Raw genomic sequence first — 18,237 nt, 5'->3', positions numbered from 1 at the left:
CACATTTTTCACCCTGCTGTCTGTTTGTTGTGGGCTAATTATGGGCTGATTTGGGTTCATTATCTGTTTTGTTTATCTCACTCCCAGCCTCAGTCCTTCCAGGATCAATTAAAGTAATCCTCAGAGTTTTAATTGGCAGAACTTCAGCACACTGAACAGATTGAAATTCAACCACAGAGCCGACAGAACACTTTGTAATTACACTAATTGGGGAGTAAAGAGGAAGACAGTGAGGAGGGAGGGTGGGTGTGGGAGAGAGGGATTTTCAGAGAGAGGAGGAGAGAGCATTGGTTGGGATTAAGCCCGGGTTGCAGGTTAGACGGGATTACGGAGCGCAGCGCGGCGCACTTCACTCCGCTGTGCGCTCTGCTATGGATTTCTCCGCACGGCATTTGTGAACCACATTTAAGACCTGTCACTAACATCCCTCGATCCTGGTGATAGACCAGATATCTATGGAAACATGGCCGACGTCCCTCAGCTCGTCAAAATTGGGATTTCACTGAAGATGCTTCCCAACAACACCGCGGTGCACTTCAAGTCCGACGGCGCCAGGTTCGGACAGACCCGGACCATCAAGCTGCTGACCGGGTCTAAGTACAAAATCGAGGTGGTCGTTAAACCAGGAGCGGTCGAGGCCACGTAGGTAGCCCTTCTATTTATTTGTTTGTTTGTTTAAGGCGTGGGTTGTGCTTTGGTAATATTGATCCTGGAAAACAAATACAGCGACCTGACTGTTATATTCGTACAATTTCCGACTGAAAAATACCACAAAGATAATTTAATTCTCTGATGAGCGCTACAAACACGTTTAACGTCACTAGGGCGGTTATTTATGTAAACATATATTTCACATATGGGAGGAAAGGGACACACACGGAGCCTCCCAAATAATGGAGATTGTGTTTTCTGAATGAAGCAGCGCTCATAACCATTCACGGTCCCTCAGATTTCCCCTAGAGAATTATGATGACGTTATTATATGGGATATTTTTGATTGGTTAATGCCAATGTTTGCTTCATCTGCACAAGTTATTTTTGTAAAACACGTTTCCTTCACAGAATGAAATACACTGGGATTTTGACTGCTTCACTGGACTGTAGGGCTTCCCAGTATTTGGCTTTTAATGACAAATAGAGTATAGGCCTATAAATATAAAGCGTCGGCTAATTAAAGATCCAAGGAAGAGGCTCACACCTCGCATGCAATGATAGTGACCTTAACAAAAGGCAAGTGCAGATTTTAATGCCGCATTCAGGGACAGTAGGATTATAAAGATGATACCGCACATGAAGTGGAAGAAAAGTGAAGCTTCTCGTCATTTCCAAGCTGCAACCAAAACACAAAATCACTTTAAAATGTTTCTTATACGCCTTGGTATATAAGTATCGCACTAAAATATACATCTGATAAAAAAAATCCTGCATTTTAGCACTCAACAAGTCCCCTTTTCCAAGTGAAGTACTCCAAAGTACGATTTTACGAGGTGCAAGTGAATGCAACATAAACCCCAATTGGCTGCACATCAAATCCAGCACAGATTAGGACTCCAGGGTTTGGGGTTTTGTGTTAGTGCCCTCCTGTGATTTGCCTGCAGTAAATGATTATGTAATGACTGTTGTTGTTCGTCCATGTCCAAATAAGGATTAGTGTTGAACATGTAAATATCAGAGAGGGAAACGCCTCAGCAGCACTCTGGTGTAAAAATAGGTCACACAGGCGATGATGCATTGGAGATGTTGCACTGAATTTGGGGCATGCTCATGAGACACAGCTGTGGACTGATTCCACTACTTGTCAACAAGAAATCCTGTCTGCATATAAATACAAATACATTCAAATTAATATATAAAAAATGGATCGGAGGGATTGAAGCTCACAGTGGCAGTTTATCTATTTTAGCACTTTATTAGAGATACAACTTTTGAATTTATAATCTTTGACTTTGTGCTTTAAAATGGCATGTGTGATCTGAAATATATCCAGTCAATCAAATATTCTTGGATACTTCTCGTCTATGTGTCACTTTATGATGAGTCTGTCCCAGTCTGGCGTGAGAAAGGTAGGCTATTGTCTCATTTAAGGATATGTACATTACTTTCATTCGTTCAGCTGAGAGCTAAACTTGATATTCCAAGGACACATTATTTTAGATATTTGCAGGTTCAAGATTGGGCTCGTAAACATACAGGTTCATTTCCATCAATCCCTGAACAGCAGCCTCTAGATATTCAATTTCCAACAGCTCCATCTCTCAAAAGCACATTATCTGTTATGTATTTTAAACTTTCATCTTTACAGACAAAATCTCTTGATGCACTGAAAGAGGCGTGGCAGGTGGATCTGAACTTACCATTTACAGATGCTGAGTGGTTAGATATACTCGAGAATACACACCTCATCAATATCCTCCTGAGACCCTGTGTCCTCATGTGAGGACGTCACATTTTGGGTTTACTTGACCTTATACTTCATTCTACCTAACCCAGACCTGTTGTCCTCGTGCGTGGACACGTTTTTGTGCCATCTAGTGGTAGTAAGAACACAATGCACTAATCCATGTAAAAACAAGATGGCAGCCATCTCTGCCAAGTCAGTCTGCAGCCAGTCACAACACAAAAGTGGACAAAAGCTGATCACGTGTTATGGTTGACACTTGTTTATTTATGATTAATAATGTGTGTAGACTGATAGCAACAATAACAAGCTAAGACGCTGTTAATTAGGATGTACTCGTTTGAAGACATCAGGACTTTATTATCATTGACAGTGTTTGGTTTTTAATACTTATTGGGTTCTACTGATCTCAAATATCTGGGAGAAATTAAAAATGTGAACCAAACATAAGTTCGGGGTCTCAGGAGGTTATGTGCCAGGCATGGCCTGATTCAATTTGAGGTGGTACACAGACTTCATCTATCTAAAATCAAAATCTCAAAGATGATGATTCTTGTAATAGATGTAAAAGCTCCCCCGCAACACTAGCTCATACATTCTGGTGTTGCCCGGGTCTCTCAGTTTGCTTGTTTTTTTTAAGCTCTTTCTAAAACGCTTGGAAGAATCCAAAACCTCTTACAGCAATTTTTGATTTGATTGATTTTCATTTGGGTCATGCACACTTACATGTGCCCGACCCTCATGGGTTTACAAGACACCATTACAATGACGTTACAGTAACAATCAAAAGTACATGTTAAACTCAAATTTTTCATGATCATCCAGCCAAAAGAAATCAACACAGATAGAGGTCATCTTACTGAAAAGTACATTCCTTATGTCTTCATATACAGGACAGTAAACCAGGAAGTGAACCTCATTCTCTGCGTCACCTAAATCACACAACAAACAAATTCTATCCTCCTCTGGGGTGGCATTAAACCATCCAGTCTCTAAGGCTAATGATAACGTTCCTGAGCACAACTGTGCACACAGGCCTTTATCATTTGTTTAGATTATACTTCACATAAGGTTCCACACTGTCTGACTATCACAGAGTAACCTGTTCTGGAAAATAAATGACAAGTTGTTCAAATAAAATAAAGAAATGCGTACTGATTGATGTCTTGTGTTGCGTACCTGTCTGCAGGTCGATGAGTGTGGGCGGGGTGACCTTCCCCCTGGAGCAGCAGTCCAAAGACCCGCAGTCAGTGGTCTACAGTGGGCAGTACGACACAGAAGGGGTGGCACACACCAAGAGTGGAGAGAGGCAACCAGTTCAAATCAGCATACAGGTATGGACAGGAGAGTAACTTTAATCTGGAGGCAGAGGCAAGAAGTTAGGCAGTTATGTTATTCTAAGCGTGGCACTTGTGTCAGGTGGAACAAGGAATGTTGAGGCACTTATTCTCGAATGCGTCGTTCATACTTAATGTCACCTTGGACAAAAGGAATAAGTATAAAGACCCAAAGTATTATCTGTGAAGCCAATTCCAAACATAGCTTATTCCTCTGTGCCGTGAGGGTATGCCAGAAAGTTTAGAGAAATGAGCGAACCATAGAGTGTATAAATATAATGGACGCAGCCATTATGACATCACCCATTGGTTTGTGGATTGTGGACTACTGTTTTGAAGCCTCAAGTTTGACATGTTGGCCGTCGCCATCTTGGATTTTTTGAAGCCACATATGACCATATGTGGACAAGAGAGTAGAGCGATTGAGGAGCAAGAGGTGGATGACTCACGACTGTAGCGACGCCTTGACAGAAAGCCTGTCACTCAAAGTGGTCACGCCCTTAACTGCGCATAACTTTAAGCCTCAACAAAATTTAAGCCATACAGTTGTCATGAATGAGGAAATTAATTTTACAGACCAAAACCATTTGTGTACCAGGAAGTAAACATGTTTATTTCTGCTGTAAAGCTGAGCATTTTAACATGGGAGTCTTTGGGGATTGACTCACTTCTGGAGCCATCCCCAAGTGGCCATTAGAGGAACTGCAGTTTTTGACACTAATGCATCAGTGTTGCAGTGATAGTTGATGAGGTGGGTGTACGACTAGGTAGATGGGTAGGTTACAGAGGAGGAAGTGGGTATACTCTCCTTTATATTCCGATGGCTTTTTGGCTGATAAGCGTATACCTTTGGTCTTCTCATGGGATTTGTTGACAAAACTAAAAATAAGATCATCTGCAGCTTCATCCTTTAATCACAGAGTGATCACTTTAGTTTACAACTGCTTCACGTCTTCCACGACTGTCTCAGCGTGTTCCTGTTACCCTAAAGGTGCTAAATGCCTTACTAGATGTCTTTATGTTGCTCAGCTTATGGTTTAGCTGAAATCAATGCCAGCTACCAACACCTTCAATCATAATTACAGTTTTTCTTCAGTGATAGCCACAGGTGTTTCCATGGTTACAGTTTAGGTAGAGTAATCATGGATGTATTCATGAATGGATCTTGCAGGTGTTGAAGCTGACATAATTAAGGCTGCAGCTAAGGATTATTTCCTTTATCAATGCATCTACTGCGTGTTTTCTCATTTAACTGTTTGGTGTATAAAATGTCAGCATATTTAAAAGTCACATTTTGCTAGAGCACATGGTGATGTCATCAAGTGTCTTGTTTTGTGGGACCAATGCTTCAAAACCCAAAGGATTTAATTTACTACCATAGAGCAGAATTTTGCCTCCTTTTTGGCTCAAAAATCGAGTTAAAGGATCAATCACTTACCAAAATTCTCAACTCTAATCTTCACGTATATGAATTTATTTTAATAGATTTTGTCATTAACCTTGTAACAAGGCGGATAGTTGACAGCAGAACTACAGGTTCAAACATTCTTACAAATAACATTTTATTTGGTTTGACATGTTTGTGTGTGTCCTGCCCATATGTCCAGTTCACACCCTGGGGCCTCTGGGATGATATGGGGTGTGTGTGTGTGTGTGTGTGTGTGTGTGTATCCATCTGTCAGATGAGTACGCCTCCTCTTCATTTCACCTTCACATGATTTTACACATAGTGTGAGTGTCTATGTGGGCTTCTTGTGAGTGTGTGTGTGTTCCCATCTGTCCACTCACACACTCATCTGTTCATGTTTTCTTCCTTCAGTTCACAGAGGCGGGAATGTTTGAAACGGTGTGGCAGGTGAAGTACTACAACTACAACAAGAGGGACCACTGCCAGTGGGGAAACAGCTTCAACAGCATCGAGTACGAGTGCAAACCCAACGACACGCGCACGCTCATGTGGGTCAACAAAGAGATGTTTGTGTGAAGGAGATATTCAGTGTTTACTCTGCAAAAACACGAGGTGTGACGTTTCTGAGCATCAGCATGTCATGATAAATTAATTTTCTTTAATCCACAGCAGATACACACTCAATATTTGACTTTATTTTAATTTAAATTGATTTTTTGTGTGTGTGTGTGTGTGTTTGAAAAGAAAATGCAACCTTTCCCTCTTTTGTACTGTAAAAAAGCACATCAGATTAACAGCCAAATCAGATCCTACAGCAGAACATATAATATAAAATGCATGTTGTCAGTCTTCTCGCAAGGTGCATTTTATCAAGGTTAAAATGAAACATGTTGCACTTCTCAACAACCTGCAGTTTGAATTATGCATTGAACAATTAAATGGCGTTTTGAGATAAATATTTTAATGTACCGTTCGGTTGTGGCGTGTGGTAATGTGTATGTGCAGTAGGCTACTGTGTGCGTGTGAGTGTGTCTGTGTTTAGTTACAGTATGTGTGTGTGTGTTTTACAAACGGTGCTTGTACAGATATGTTTATACATGTGAAGAGTTTCATTCCAAAATGACTTAACAGCATGTCCAGAAATTCATGTTAACATTTACCAAAATGTTGATGAGAACATTTCCCCTCTTGACCACGTCCTGTGTCCCTGCATTAGGGACATTTTGATGTCACTGGCCCTCAAGCTGAATTTTTCCCATCTGTACTCAGATGGGAGCTTGCCATGACATCTGCAGCCTCTAATTTTAAAAATGTGGGGTGTGTTTTCAAAGTATGCAACAGAGGAAGGTGACATGGCAGATGACATATCTTAATACAGGTTTGAGAGGATTTTTTCTAGCTTTAAGAAATACATGACATCTCTGAACCAATGAGAAAAGCATAGGGGAGCACTTTTCAGTTTAGAGGGATCAAACAGTGAAAGCTGTGACCGTGTGGGCTGTATTTAGTGCGATAGTGCAGGATTCCTTCAAACTTAAACCAGAAATTGCACAGACTTGGTTGGGGTTCAATTGGATTTCAAATATCTCACGAAAAGCTCTAAAAATACTTCTGCAGAAGGTGGAGAGGTTTGGACATAACCACAACATATGCATTAAGCCTGCTGGCTGGCCTCTACATCGAGGGCATAACGGCGCAACATTCAAATACATCTTTTCCGGTCTAGCATTAATAAGATGAGAAAATTATCAGCTACTTTAATAAGCAGTAACCTGGAGAACAGGCATGTCCAAAGTGTGGCCCGGTCGCCAACTGGGGCCTGCGGACAGATTTTAAACAGCCTGTGATGTGTCTTTCAAAACATACCATATATGGCCTGCTACATAATATAGTTCACTCTGCATTTTTTGCGTTTACCTCACCATGGCAGGACTATCATACACAGTCGGAACAGCAGCTGATCTGCTAGGTAACATCAATGGCCACAGCAAAAAAGTGTGAAGTCGACAGCAAGGGTAGTGTAGCGCTACTTTCAGGAGCGGTGGGAAGTTGAAGATTTTTTCACTGAAAGATGAAACAGTTACATTTGTCTCGTGACATTTCTGCAGTGATGCAGGCGCTGTGCCAGCCCATCGTGGTGAGGAGAGAGCTGAGCCGGAAGATTTACTGGTCTGTCTACGTCCCAACCCTCACCTATGGTCAGAGCTGTGGGTAGTGACCAAAAGAATGAGATTGCGGACACAAACCAAATCCTCAAATCCAAAATGAGTTTCCTCCTTGGGGTGGCTGGGCTCAGCCTTAGAGATAAGGTAAGGAGCTTGGACATCCGGAGGGAGCTCGGAGTAGAGCTGCTGCTCCTTCACATCTAAAGGGGTCAGTTGAGGTGGTTCAGGCACCAAGGATGCCTCCTGGGTGCCTCCTGTTAGAGGTGTTCCAGGCACGTCCCACTGGTAGGAGGCCCCGGGGCAGACCCAGAACACGCTGGAGGGATTACATATCTCACCTGGCCTGGGAACGCCTTGGGATCCCCAAGGAGGAGCTGGAAAGTGTTGCTGGGGAGAATACACATTCTGGCTGCCACAACTAAACTAAATTTCAGCCTGTGTTGCTGATACTTTCAGAGACCTTGAAGTCGGTCTGTCTGAATCACTGGAGAGATACTACTTTCTCTGAAAGAGTTACAGGATCATGCAGTTGCCCACACAGAACCGACCCCGGTCTCTTGATGCAATCGTTCACAGGCTCTTGAAAGCACACAGGTCAGCTCCCCTGCGAGTCTCCAGAGTTACTGTTAACCAAAAAAGAATATCTTCTCAAAAGCATGCTTCAGCCCGTATCCTTTTACGATGACACCGCAGCGCGCCTCCTCTGCATCAACACCTCTGAACCACAAAATCATTGGTGTTTTGGAATGAAACTCTCCGTCTAGCTGTGTGTGTGTTGTGGTGCCAGTGTGTGTTCAGTGTAATGCAGTACTGGATGTAGGAGTTTTGTATTTGGGTGAAGTCGTACCCCTATTTACAGCGTGTTTGTCTTCTCTACCTCTTCCGAATGACTTAGCCATGAATATGAATTGTGTTTATTAAAGAGAAACAATGTATTTGGGATATTCAGAACACAAATTATCAATGAAATCTTTTTTCTATTTCTGGTGGTAAGTTATATTTTGAAAAAATAGTATTTTTGTACAGTGAACCATTTGAAATGTTTTCATATTATTGTGTGTATATTGGTAGAAATGTTTCCTTTGAAATATTGAATTGACCTATGCAACAAAAATCAGAGCAACAGAACAATGATGAAATTGTGCAATGCAGTTGTGAGATTTACATATCATTCTGACCTTTTTGTGAAAATGTTGTTTGATTATAACTATTAATAGTAAACTCTGAAACCTTCTGTGTGACAAATGTTTTCATTTTACGCACCTAATCAGAACCCTACTGTGACATATTAACTACATGAGGCTCATTTATAAACACAAGTGTTGACAACTCGTTCAATTAGTGCTGTAAATATCTATGGTAAACTACATGAGTGAATCATATAAAGGAAGCTTTCAGAGCTCCGACAATCACAACAGAGGGCAAACAATAGTTCTTAGTAATGGTACAAACTATAAACTACAACACAAATGACAATAACTATCATAAACCATCATGTTCTGAAAAGACACACCCTAGACCTCAACAGTAAACTACAAACAAATCAGTCCAGCGTAATGGGAAACAAGGGTGTCGCTCCAATATTAAATGTAAAATAATAATAATAATAACTTTATTTGTATAGCACTTTTCAATATAAATAACAAAGTGCTTCACAGCATAAAATATCAGCACACACTCAATATCAACACAAAATACACACAAATTAAACATTACATCAACTTAAACATTACTTCATAAAAGCCTTCCTGTAAAAGTGTGTCTTGAGGAGCGATGTAAAACGAGGAATAGACTCTGAAAACCTAATTTCCTCAGGCAAATCGTTCCAGAGTCTAGGGGTCCTGATTGCAAAGGCTTTGTCGCCTTTTGTTTTCAGCCTAGACCTTGGAACAGCTAGCAGGGCCTTATCAGCGGATCTCAGACTGCAAGCTGGTTTGTGTGAGGATAAAAGGTCTGAAATATAGGCAGGGGCCCAAGTCTGGGCTTCAAAACAAATAAAAGAATTTTAAAATCAGTCCTAAAATGAACAGGCAGCCAGTGCAGGGATGCTAAAACAGGGGTGATGTGGTCACAATTTTTTAGACCTACTTAAAAGCCGAGCTGCAGCATTTTGAACTAACTGTAGATGGTGAAGTGATTTCTGGCTGAGACACATATATAAGCTATTACAATAGTTGAGGCATGAAGAAATAAAAGTATGGATGAGTTTCTCCAAATCTGTGGCTGAGATAAAAGACCTGACTCTGGCTATGTTTCTCAAATGATAAAAACATGTCTGGACCACTTTTTTTTTTTTACATGAAGTTCAAAGTTCAAGTCCTGGTCAAAAATGACGCCGAGGTTTCTGGCTGAGGGTTTTACAAGAGGTGTTAAATCGCTAAGGCTTTCCAAAATTAGTTTTCTTGTTGTGGATGGACCTTGACTGATTGAGTTGGAGAAAATTGTCTGACATCCAGTATTTTATTTCTGTGATACAGTTGTGGAGGGCTACTATATTAGACTAATCACCGGGCTTGATTGGGATGTACAGCTGTGTGTTGTCTGCATAACAATGAAAATGGACGTTGTATTTACAGATGATGTCACCTAGAGGGAGCATGTAAATGGAAAAGATAATAGGGCCCAGGATCGACCCCTGGGGGACACCATAGGAGACATTAGTGGGGGAAGAAACAGAGCCAGCTATAGATAAAAGTGTCATTTAGAGGCATATTGACTCATCCATGGTATTATCGCTCACCATTAAGCCAGACTTAAAACTTTAAAAACAATATAGTGCTATATGGCACCTCTAATGGCTCTATACAAGCACTATTTGATAAAGGCATTGTACAGCATCTTTGGAAGATGGGTGCCACATAGCACCAAAAAAGGTTCACCTATGATTACGAGACAAAAAAAAGCATTTGGGTACTGTTTATGAAACCCAGTTGTAAGGGGAACTACACCCATTTCCATTATTCATACTTTTTATTCCTGTGGTCTAAGACAGTCCAATAATTTTAAAATAGATGAACAACTCTGTTCCAAATCCCAAAACTAGCATGCCCAAACTCAAACTTGTGATGTCATAGGGTATTAAGTGCAGAACTTCTCCACGGACAATGGATTTTCTGTTATAAATGACACTGAGAGCAGCCAGGGGAATGTTATTGGTACAGTAGTACATGGGTACATTTGCTGTGTCATAATTAAGAACACTACAATAGAATAAAGCTAATTTTGGAATATAAAAGAAAACAAACATTTTGTGGGCCCATAAAATGAGGCACCTATTTGTTGTCTATGAAGCAGCTCCAGACTTTCTACTTCTGGGCACCCCAACTGACTTCTCTGGTTTGTGGCTTTGAGAGAGCATAGCTCATGTTCACAAATATTAATTGAACTTTCCTCAGCCATGGAAATAACATAATGGAGTTTTTAACTTGGGTGCTACTCCCTTTTAACCTGATCCTTTCCATGCTTTAAACATGCAGCATTACAGCGCATTCCTTACTTCATGACACACTGACTGCTACTGCTGCAGTGATAAAAGATAACTCTTTCTTATACCACATATACTGCATTCACTTAACACTATAATTGCAACTACAAGTGCTTACAACTGGCCTACTCACTGCTACTAGTGGTAATACACAGTTTATGACTGTGCTATTAGCAGTGTCTGCACCAGTTGTTCAGCTTTACTGGTCCTCTGAAGCCACTTAAAGTCTCACTGTGGTTATCACAAGGCTTTGTATGGGTTTAGTGGTAGTGCCATAGGGATCACATAAAATGAAATCCATCTGCCACCTGTGTAAAGTAAGGTTGAGGGTACATAAGGCCTGAGTGGCGACTGTCTGCAGTACAGCCATACCACCAGCAGGGGGAGCCTGAGCACAAACCTAATCAGGAGGTCAAAATATAAACTAACTAAATAAATAAATAAATAAAGGCTGTGGTTCCCGGATGTACAGTACTGCTGCACCTCCCCCCTTCACCTCCTCTCTCCTCCCCTCCGCCACCGCCTGCTTGTCAAACCGAGCCTCCTCCTCCGCTTACTGTCCCCTCCCAGCGGGTCTCCCTCCCTTCGCCACTGCAGTGAAAGCCTCGGAACGGGAGAGACGGCCAGACGGAGAAGAGGAGCCTGAAGCTGGGTATAAAGCCAGGACGATACCTCACAGAGAACCACAACTACCATATTGTTTTTCTGTCCCGCTCCTCGCCACAGCTCGGCGGCTCTACCGACTCCCCCCCCCTCCCCCGGTTGGACCTCTTTTCCGCTCACATCGCCTGGATTTCATCATCCGACCTGCAAGATGGTAAGCGAGCCACGGCTCCTCGTTTCAGCCTGGTAAACACACCAGTTGGCAGATTAGTGTGGCGCTTTGACAGGTTGTTTTTCACAAGTTAGCAGTCGACAGCGCGGAGAGGAGGAGGAAACGCGTTTCTCACCCACTTCTGGCTCCCTGTCGCGCCTCTGTGTGCAACACCCCGGGGCTCACAGCAGCCTACAGCCTGTGGCCCAGATATTTCTTATCCCCTCTCCGTGTAGCCTGCACTCTTATTAGCAAACCAGGCCTGTGCAAATTAGTTTTGGTGACAGAAATACACGCTTATCAGGCCTCTGAGTGTGGCACGTTTTGCACAGCAGGCAGGAAAATGCAACTCTGCATGAGCAAAATGTATCTGAATGTTTCCAGGTAGCATGGCGCTGTGTTGATACTTGCAACAGTGTCTCATCTGAGCACTGAAGCTTTAATACACACTCAGAGGCTACATTTGTATCTTTGCAGCAGTGCTACAGGAGGCTGCCATGGCAGGCCACACTGCTGTCCTCATTAACTGCTCAGTCGCCTATACATGTACATCCAATACACTATATGAGGGCTGGTTGCCTAATAACCGTGAGGCGTTCACGTACTGACCAGTAGGAGCGGATCTGACTGTGCAGCAGCGTCCAGGCCTGGATCCACTCTCCAAGCTGACTTGTTGTCAGTGCTTGCAGGGACGTGTCCAGGAATTGTGGGTCCTGAGCACAGAATTTAAAGCCACCTCTCCTCCCCCTCCGCTGTCCTCATATACCCATAATTCCTTCGCATCCAGTCCAGGTTAAACACCTCCACACATCAATTTACTAATCAGTTATAAATGTCTTAAGACAGAGGAGGCAACCTGCGACTCCAGAGCTGTATGTGGCTCTTTAGCCCCTCTCTAGTGGCTCCCTGTTAAAATTTTAATTTTCATTACGCTCCAGCCCTCCTGCGACCCCTTACAGGATAAGTGGTTATGGAAAAAGATAATAGGCGGTACACTGGTGGAATGGTTAGCATTGAAGGTTCCTGGTTTGAACCCAGGGTGGGGGAGCCCTTCTGTTTGCATGTTCTCCCCGTGTCAGCGTGGGTTTTCTCCAGGTACTCCAGCTTCCTCCCACAGTCCAAAGACATGCAGGTTAACTGGTGACTCTAAATTGCCCGTAGGTGTGAATGTTAGTATGAATGGTTGTCTGTCTCTATGTGTCAGCCCTGTGATAGTCTGGTGACCTGTCCAGCCCCCACGTGACCCCTAACAGGAGAAGCAGTTACAGAAAATGATGAAGTAATTGTTGTAGGCCTAAAATGATTGTTGCATTCTTCAGCTATAAAAATGTGTAGCCTATAGGCCGATTTAAAAAAACATGTTTTAACATTTTGTCAATTAAAATGTGCATCATACATCTGTGGCCTGGCGCCTTTTACTCTAACAACATCACTAGCAATGGTGACAGTAGCCTAAAGTCTCCCTAGCGAGGCTAACTGGATTCAAAATCCAAGAAGGGAAAAGTCAAATAGAGAATGTAACAGTGCGTGGACAAAAGTGTTTGCGTTCATTGGCAATGCTGCAAAGTTAAAGTACCAAAGAATCAAAAAGAGCCCAACTTCAGAGTAGCCACAAATAATGGACGCTCAGTTACACCTGTTAGTGATGCTGATAGGCTAAATTCAACTAAACTTGAATATGTTTTGCGGCTCATGACTAATTTTTTTGTGGCCAAAAATGGGTCTTTTGACAGTAAAGATTGCCGACCCCTGTCCTAACAGCACGGACGTGGTAGCCATTTGTTCACTGGCAATCCCATGTTTGTCAAGGGAGGGTTGTCTTACTATTCTGTTGTGTCTGGGGTCTCATTCATAAACACTGCATACACACACAACAAGGCCTGAAAAAGGTGTACGCCCCCTCCCACGGAAAAGTTGTGATCTATAAATATAAAACAGATTTGATGGGAGAAACTTTGACCCATCTTTACGAACGTTTTGGAGTTGGGAAATTGGCAATGCATGCAACAGATTTGGGTTGCTTTAAGGGGTGGGGGAAAAATTATACAGCATAGTATGGTGGTAATTTGTCTGGCAGTATTGTAACAATACACAGATGCCAAGTATTGTTTTGTTAAGTTACATTAATCATTAATATTATAAATACAAATCAGACTTTTGGTAGCCGACTAGACTAATAAAATCAGTGCAATAGATACACATTGCTGCAATAATTATGATTAAAGTGAGAAAAACGTCATCTTATTAGATAAAACAGATGTTGGCAACACCAGGTTTTATAATTAGCAGTTGAAAAAAAGGTAATAAATGACAATATGTTATTACAACAGTCTGCGTATCACAAAACACATAATAATATTGTATCATGTGGCCTCTGGTGATCCTCAGCCCCAGTTGCTCAGACCTGTTGTTTACCAGTAGATTCAAATGTCTTTAAATATCGAAACGAGCCAGTGTGGTGTCACAGGGTCTGCAAAATAGAGCTTGACCAATAAATCAGTCTGCCACATATTAGGTTGATGTTTTTGTAGATGTATCGGTGTCAAGAAACAAGACAGGCATGTCAGAGATATTTGTTTGAGGTAATTTAAAATCAGTGTCATCACCAGTAGATAGTTTGTCCACCAGAGGACAGAGACAAGTTTATTTTGTGTCTGTCAAATGCAATACATTCAATATTGTAGAAGTCAATTATATTTCCAGAAAAAAAATCTCTTAAAAAAGCTGTTGTTTACATTCATAATGATTCAGCTTGGGCCTTGATTTAATACCAGTGAATGCAGCGATGTGTACTTTAAATTTGCATCGTTAAGATTGACACCAGCTAACAGTGTGTGATCTCACCTGGGGCCTGTTCTCAGAACCAGGTTTAGTGAGATGTCTGCATACATTTTCAGAGCAAAACCTCAAATCTGGAGCACTGACTGATGTTAAAAGAGCAGTCCTGCAAACCTGATAACAGTAAACTGGCATCTTGGTTGGATAACTGCTGTGTAGCCGTCAGGAGCTCATGCATTGTGATTCAAGGTTACCGTCCCTCAGGTATTATTCTGCAAATCATGGTGCAAATACAAAGCAGGATATAAACCACGCACATGGACTGAGACCTCAGAGCATGTTTGGTCCGTGACACAGCATTAAAATGCCCTTAAATTCCTATAACACATACATTAACTAGAGACAGGTGAGCTGAAAATGCGAAGGACACCTTGTTAGATTTGCCCTGCAGCAGTCTCAACTCTCTGCCAGAGGGTAGAAACTCAGGGCGTGCATGTCGCTCAGATAGTGTGCCAACTTGTGTCCTGTCAAAATGCATTCTTCTCAGCTGCGGGGGGAGGCTGGGGGCAGGGACGCACAGTTGCTTAAGCATGTAGTGGAATGATCTGATGCTAAGGGGACCATATGCTGCCTAGCAATCAAGCGCCACCCACATAAGGATCGAGCTGGAGCTAATGTAAAAGAGATAAAAGCCACAGCGAACCACCAGCAGGAGTGATGATCAACACTACGTGATCCACACTTCCAACCAGCCCACTCAATCTGGATTTATTCTCCTCACTGGCCGTTGCAGCGCTGCGGTGCTTGGCCTGCACCGGAGCCAGCAAGCAGTCACAAACTTTTGTCAGTAAACATCTATTTGTCTGGTGCGCCAGCGTCAGGGCACAGAGGATAGAAAAGTTTAAAGTAACACTTAAATGGCATGCTGCGGGTGGCCTGCCTCTGTAATCGCTGGCTGGAACAGGATGTTTAGAGGATATAATGCATGAGAGACTGCTCAGTAGTGCTCAAAAGTTGAAAAGGTCAGAATGGATATATACACTGATACTGACACTGATGTAGGAGGAGGTGAAGAGGTTTCAAAAGCTGCTTTGAGTTTTTTGTTTTGTGCACCGACTAAGATTTGGTATCAGGATATATATATATATATATATATATATATATGTATATATATATATATATATATATATATATATATATATATATATATCACCTGTTGTCCAGAAGCGGAATTAATAGCAGATTAATGTTTTTTGGGCTCATTTAAATCACTGAAATAAATGTCCGTCTGCCTCATCAGCATTCAAGGCATCAAATATGCTGCAAAGAAATAACCTCTGAAAAGCATTTTGCACACTATTACTGGAATCACTGGAACAATATCAGGCATGCTTACACAGCCTGAAGCAATTCACCTGCAGTAATAGTAGTATAGAGTGTTAATTTATATTTCTATATAGAGATATGATGGAAAAAATAACAGTTGACAATCGTTTTATATTGTTGTTATTAGAGCTGCCCTGACGAAGAATTTTCCTAGTCAACCAATAGTCGTCATTTAGGGCCATTAGTCGACTAGTCGCCTGCATGTTTACGATATTAATTTAATTATTAAATGATATATTTTGGTGGTTTGAGTTGAAGGTGTGAGAAAGAATAGTATCAGTAACATTGTTAACACTGTGCTACATTACAGAGAAATACAAAACCGTACTAATGAACCTTCATTAATATAGGCCTATATTTTATCTACAAGTGCACGTCACACACTGAGCGAGCCGCCTGTTAATGACGCTGTGGGCTAACGTTTGGTTGACTGTGCAGATATCTGTCCATAGAGATTAGCCAAAATGGCCGGTGTATGGAAGAGGAAGACTTGGCCCAGATTGACGCTAGCTACATCAGATCAGCTCAAAATATTGGCCCTCGACGTCAGAGGCTCGTCAGCCGATAGCCAGTGGGTTCCAAGATTGCCATGACTATAATAGATGAACATTGAACTTATACTTAAAGAACTGAAGATACCAAGTGCATGGCCGGTCTTTCTCCTGCCTGCTAGCTGGTGTAGGATATAACACAGTGAACCAAAAGGAAATTAAAGTTTAGACAAAGCGAATCTGAGCACGTAGTAATTTAAATGAATGTTATTAAGGCTGCTCTTTTAACACAGTCTCCTACAGCTGTAACCTTTCGCATGGATCCATATACTGCAGCAACAGTGTTGTTGTGTTGGTTTCTGTAGAAATTTAAGTGCTGGAACAAGAAGTCAGTCAATCATTTAGTTGTTAGAAATTAGAGTTTTAAATTAACCAGTCATTTTGAGTCATTCATCCAGTAAAAATGTGAAATATAAGTTAGACTTTGTTGCCTTTATTCGTAAGTTGAGTCATTGTTAACTGAATATCTTTGGGGGTTTGACCATTTTTGACAAATAAGCATCCTCAAGACATCATTTTCAGTGCTTGGAGTGTCCAGTGGGCTTTTGTTGTATTTCTCGCCATTTAATACGAACACAAATAAAGAACGAACGTTGGTTGCAGATTCATACCATCCACTAATTGTTGCCTGACCTGTGCTTTCCCTCAGCGTCGTCATCATTGTGCTCTCTCTGCCGGGACCTCCTTGTGTCACTGCATTGGTCGTTATGTCCCTGCACCAGTTACACCAAGATCAAGTCAATCTTGTATTAAGCCGAGAACTGAGTTTCCTTATGTTCTCAGCACTTGGTGATTCCAGTATAGCTTCATCAACACTAGGTTAATGCATAAGAAGATTTAGGCGTTGTTAGTTTACACAGCATTATGAGGCCTCCACAACCCTTTATAGGTTAGCACAAGTCGGGGATAGAAATGGCTGAGAGGATTAGCTCTGCCAGAGTTCCTTCAGGCAGCTGAGATTTTGGTAATTATTTTCATATTTGCACTTGACTCCTAAATCTGGCACAGATCCTCGACACACATGCATTCACACAGAAGTGCACACACATCAACATAGAAGCAGGGATACATGCAAACACACCTACCCAGGCAATATTACAAAATAATAATGACCGAGACCGATGACTGTCAACTTGTAGCAGCTCATTTTGATTCTTGCACATATCCTCCATGGCTCCTCGTCTGTGTAACAGAGTAGTTTACTGCGTCAGCTGGTTATTGGCTTGGGTTTTGCGTGCTGCACAAAGTTGGGCTGAAAAATGGAGGGGTGAACTTTATTTAAAGACCAATCCTGAACGCCCAGCTCAGCTCTGCTCTCTGCCGTGACTCTGGAGGGTTGAGCATGTTTATCATAAAGCTCAGCCGTATGGCAAGCTCGATGCTTGCAGACACATTTGTGTGGAGGAGGGAGTCTGGTGATCCCTGAACTAATCAAGCAAGCAAGTAAGGGAACGGAGGGAGAAACGGCACACACACACACACAACACAGGAATAATGCGTCAATAACATGCATTGTGTGGAAAAGTAGCTGAAACATGCCAAGCGAGACACACAGATGTTGTTTTAATTGATTCCCCATGTGCACACACACACACACACACACACATAGCAGAGTTCTTTGCTTTTTGGATGGCCTTTGAGTTTATGGTGAACAGTCATTTTTGCCCCTCTCAAGTTCCCTCAATGGCCAAGTGAACGCCTGCGGCAGCTTTTTGAACATTATTTTCTTTCCACTCAAAGTATCAATACAGGGGGCAGCATTACAACACAGACATACTGGAAACAAACAGTGCTACAGCACATCTAAATACACACATACACATTGAAGTCTGATGCAGATTTTCAGGGCCGATGCTGATGTTTGTCCTCATCATGAAATCAAGGTTGGGAGTATGGAGCAGTCCAGTGTGTCCGTC

General features: G+C 42.0%; 2 protein-coding genes across 2 annotated transcripts in view; both read left to right on the top strand.

Annotated features, from left to right (window-relative positions):
- Positions 1-303: 303 nt before the first annotated feature.
- On the top strand, positions 304-8,536 carry cnrip1b (cannabinoid receptor interacting protein 1b). Its single transcript, XM_050070820.1, has 3 exons — positions 304-642; positions 3,588-3,732; positions 5,555-8,536. The coding sequence occupies exons 1-3, from the start codon at positions 464-466 to the stop codon at positions 5,717-5,719; spliced, it is 489 nt and encodes a 162-aa protein (XP_049926777.1). The 5' UTR covers positions 304-463; the 3' UTR covers positions 5,720-8,536.
- Positions 8,537-11,305: 2,769 nt separating this feature from the next.
- The window catches only part of ppp3r1a (protein phosphatase 3, regulatory subunit B, alpha a), a 41,757-nt gene continuing 34,825 nt past the window's right edge, over positions 11,306-18,237 (top strand). The window contains exon 1 of the mRNA XM_050070819.1: positions 11,306-11,609. Within this exon, the coding sequence (XP_049926776.1) occupies positions 11,607-11,609 (3 nt within the window). The 5' untranslated portion in view covers positions 11,306-11,606. The remainder of the gene's footprint in view (positions 11,610-18,237) is intronic.

This window comes from Epinephelus moara, chromosome 19 (genome assembly GCF_006386435.1).
Source record: "Epinephelus moara isolate mb chromosome 19, YSFRI_EMoa_1.0, whole genome shotgun sequence".
Lineage (NCBI taxonomy): Eukaryota > Metazoa > Chordata > Actinopteri > Perciformes > Serranidae > Epinephelus > Epinephelus moara.
This window is presented reverse-complemented; position numbering and strand designations above follow the sequence as displayed.